The sequence below is a fragment of the Sorghum bicolor genome, chromosome 3 (genome assembly GCF_000003195.3).
Source record: "Sorghum bicolor cultivar BTx623 chromosome 3, Sorghum_bicolor_NCBIv3, whole genome shotgun sequence".
Taxonomy (NCBI): Eukaryota; Viridiplantae; Streptophyta; class Magnoliopsida; order Poales; family Poaceae; genus Sorghum; species Sorghum bicolor.
This window is the reverse complement of record NC_012872.2, coordinates 17,015,266-17,019,653: the sequence shown is the minus strand read 5'-3', so window position 1 is coordinate 17,019,653 and position 4,388 is coordinate 17,015,266. Positions and strand designations below refer to the sequence as shown.

At 39.3% G+C, this 4,388-nt stretch overlaps 1 protein-coding gene across 1 annotated transcript; it reads right to left on the bottom strand.

Annotated features, from left to right (window-relative positions):
- On the bottom strand, positions 1,354 to 3,873 carry LOC8086324 (GTP-binding protein SAR1A). The gene is made up of 3 exons (XM_002455544.2): positions 3,429 to 3,873; positions 3,177 to 3,308; positions 1,354 to 1,935 (listed from the first exon to the last, which is right to left on the bottom strand). The coding sequence occupies exons 1-3, from the start codon at positions 3,555 to 3,557 to the stop codon at positions 1,615 to 1,617; spliced, it is 582 nt and encodes a 193-aa protein (XP_002455589.1). The 5' UTR covers positions 3,558 to 3,873; the 3' UTR covers positions 1,354 to 1,614.

The following is a 4,388-nucleotide window of genomic DNA, read 5'->3' as shown; positions in this document are numbered from 1 at the left end:
CACGAAATAGTCTCATTTTCAAGGTATGTTTTAACAAAATTAATACTCTCTATTCTAAATTATAAGATATTTTATTTTTTTAAAATTTATAGCTTTTACTATACATTTAGATATAGTGTCTAAATACATGTAAAAAATACATCTATAAAAGTCAAATGATCTATTCACTTAGCTGATAAATCATGGCTAAAAATATTATTCACTGATTTGTTGTAAAAATATATGTATTATTATTTGTCAGATAATCAAGCGAACTAGTTCAGAACGAAGAAAGAATATGCTACCACCAGATGATGCCACTTTTTTTTTTTTGACAAGTCAGGTGATGCCACGTTGAAATTACTTGATGCGCATGCACAGGATTTTTTTTTTTCATTCAATAGTCTTATTGCACCGTATGTTTCAACAAAAATTAGTATATGATACTTAAATAGTGCACCATTTGCTTTTAACTTCTCGCCTCTGACTATCATTATAATATAAAATAAACGGCACGCACTGCTTCACACATAAATATTTACGGCTGGATAAGCAACCAGCTCAGCTCGCATTAGTAACACAAATATAGGTCATTAGGATGAGCTAAAATTCTGGTCTCTTTTAGCTCGTTTGGGTCAGCTCATTAGAGCAACTTTTTTAATCGTTTTATTTTAATATAATTATCTTCTATTTTGGACTTTGCATTAGCCAAAGATAAAAACAAAAATAACTCTTTATAGTGCACGTGATATAGAAAAACTGTTAATTATAGAGTAAAAAATTAAGAAAATTATTTTTATATAAATAAGACTCTTGGAGACGCTCTTAATGGCGACAACCAATTCATAAATTAATAGCTACTAATTTATTATATGTATATACAAGACAAACAAATAATAAAAGTGTAATGCATAGAACATATCAATTCTAAACTCCAATCTCATAGATATAATATAAAAATCATGCCTAATTATTGTCACTCCTCCACATGGACTAAACAAACTAAGGACATGCAATGGCAATTTGCAAATAGCTAGCTTAGAAAGTCACTAGCTATTAAAAAGTTGCTAGCTATTGTAGAGAGTATTGTGAGAGAGTTATTTCTATAAGATCGTGCTAAATTAGTTATTTATGAGTCACTAGCTATTTGATCTCTCTCCTCGATAGCCAATGAAAGTGCTACTTTTTTATTATTTTTATATATCATCTCGCTAGCTACTTGTAAAATGCTATTAAGAGCCAATAGTTCCTCCTAGCTAGCTATTTTGATAACCATTGCGAATGACCTTAGAAAAAATTAACCAAACAAAGGAGGACATGCATTAATAATGCACCGACCGCTACTCAGTAGCAATCCACAAACAGAACACATAATTTAAGAAACCAACAATCTTATAATGCATCGCAAGCAAGTTCTTAGTAAACGTCCTATGGAAAAGCAAAAGAATTTCAGGAGTTTGATTGACATAACAAATTGTTTTGACACTAAAGATTCAACATGTTCCTCAATGTTAAGCACTGTTTTTTCCTCTTCATACCCTCCATGATGATCATCGTTCCTGTGACGAACAACCAACCAGAACAAATAACAAGGCAAAAAAATCACTGGGCTGAGCATGTGGCTCGGCAAGGGCCCTACTTGATGTACTGGGAGACCCACTTGAAACCATCACCGTAGCCCATCTTGCGAACAACACTGCACATGAAAACCTCAAGTGGCCGGACATTGGAGTCACCAAGGTTGACCTTGCCCTTCCCGGTTGTGAAGTTGCTAAGGCCTAGGTGATACCGTAGCTCCTCTTCAGAGGCAGCATATGGGATATCAATCTTGTTGCCAAGGATGAGAAATGGAACATTGGCCAAGGAATCATCAGACAGGAGAGCATCGAGCTCCTTTTTTGATTCTGCAAATCGCTCCTTGTCATATGCATCTACCAGGTATACTACAGCATCAACCTGTTGCAATATGAAAAAAAAAAATCAGGCAGCCGTATGAAAATCTGTTTCTCATGGAATAAAAGCAGAGACATAAGCAAAGTAATTAGCTTTGAGCTGCAAAATAAAGAACACAGGAAACAAACAACTGTCTGCAATTAATCATTGCTTCACAAATTTTGGTACAAGGAAAATGATATCACAATGTGCAAAGACAATAGGAAATAATGGTAACAGTAAAAAAATACATATTTAGACCAATGTTAAATATAAATCATGCAAACAAACTTTGGACGCCTCTTGACGGTGAAATGATGCAATGAAAGAATCAAGACACCATGCATTGCAAGTAGACATAACATAAAATAAAAGATGCAGTATTGTTACATGGTAGAGCAAGATGACACAGAAAATACCAGCTGAAAGTAACCGCATATGCTAATGCAACGAGTAAATGCATATGCTAATACAACAGTTAACATGTTAGTCAATACCAAATGGCTAAAAGTGTGAAGTTCAACTTAAAAGCTTTGACTAACAAAAGGAATACTTTATGAAGTACCCAGTAGTTGGGCCAGAAACAGTGTGAAGATGAAGAATGCAACTTTCACCTTGTTAATTGAAAAATGTTATCTTGAAAATTTTGAAAGTTACTGTAACAAAAATGTATAGAACCAGAAAAATGTATTGACAGAGTACAGTATGTACACAATTTTATTGTGTATCAAAATGCAACGAGTATATGAAGCAACTGATGCAGTTGCCTCCCAAAGTGCATCTATTTCAAAGGACCTTAAGACTGACCACAAAAGAAACATACAACAACGTGCACCTTTTAAGACCTGGGAATTTCTGTGTATATGCTATTGATTCTTAACCTACATCACAAATCACAAACTTGTCAACTTTTTATACTCAATTTCACGTCATCTCCTCAGGACACCTAAAGAACCAGAACTGACTGGGGAATTTAATCGCAAAGGCTGATGCATATAAAACACTTCCATAGAGGAGCTACTGATCGATTTCTCAAAGTAGCAGAATCAGAATTCCCAGGCAAGATACGAAAACGTCAAATCAACACTCTGGCGTCCCTTCAACATCGCTGAAAAGGAAAAAGGACGACCTATGTAACCTATCATGGATCGAAATTCGATACACCCGTTGTTTTCAATCAAGGGCCCGAAGTGACCAACACAGCGCGCAAGGCATAGATCTGACCAGACGGCGTATATTAAAAGGACGGATAAATCGAGCTCGACCTTTGCGTAATAATCCTTCCAGACGCGGCGAGCGATCTGGTGGCCGCCGAGGTCGAAGGCCTTGAACTTGATCTTGCCGATGCTGAGCTCTTCCGACGTCGGGTGCTGCGTCGGCTGGTGCTGCACCAACCGCTGCAACGATCGAGACAAGCACGGATCAGGCAGGTGCAGGGAAGCAAGAAATGGACAGGATCCGATCGGGGTGCGATCAGATCTAGGATGCCGGAAGCAGAAGGGGGAACGGTGGCGTACCTCGTCCTTGAGCATGTGGAGCAGCGTGGTCTTGCCGGCGTTGTCGAGGCCAAGGAAGAGGATCTTGGCCTCCTTCTGCCACAGGCCGAGGGAGGCCAGCACCCCGTAGAACCAGTCCCACAGGAACATCTCGCCCTCCGGCCCTGCTGCGCCTCCCTCCTCCTCCTCCTCCTCCTCCTGGAGCCTCTACGCCTGCCTTCCTCGCGCCTCCCAAAGAGGGCGGCGGCGGAGATCACCGGGATCTGAGGGTTGGTGGTGGGAGAGGAAACCGAGGAGAGGGGGACGCGGATGTGTGTGGATCTGAATCTCCCCGTCTGTGTGTCTCTTTGTGTGCTGTTTGTTTGGTTGGCGCTGGGGAAGGAAAGGAAGAGGGCGTTAAGACAATTAACTGCTGGTGCAGGGGCTGGCTGGGCGTGACGATTCAAGGCGAGGAAGCTGCGTGCTGCATGTGGACCCGCATCCCGCCTAAGGCCCTGTTTAGTTTCCCACCTAAAAAATTTTCATCCATCCCATCGAATCTTTGGACACATGCATGAAACATTAAATATAGATAAAAAAATAAACTAATTACACAGTTTGGTTGAAAATCGCGAGACGAATCTTTTAAGCCTAGTTAGTGCATGATTAGCCTTAAGTGCTACAGTAACCTACATGTGCTAATGACAGATTAATTATACTTAATAGATTCGTCTTGCAGTTTCCTTACGAGTTATGTAATTTGTTTTTTTATTAGTTTCTAAAAACCTCTCCCGACATCCTTCCGACATATCCGATGTGACACCTAAAAATTTTTCATCCTCAATCTAAACAGGCCCTAATTTCCATCAACTGCCCTCCCAGGCGAGTGTCTAGGCTCTAGTATTTTTGTTTTATTTAACAATTTATAAATTAATTAGGTACAAAAGATTCGTTACTGAAGAATGGTCAATGTGATTGTTATCTGTTACTCATGCCCATCCA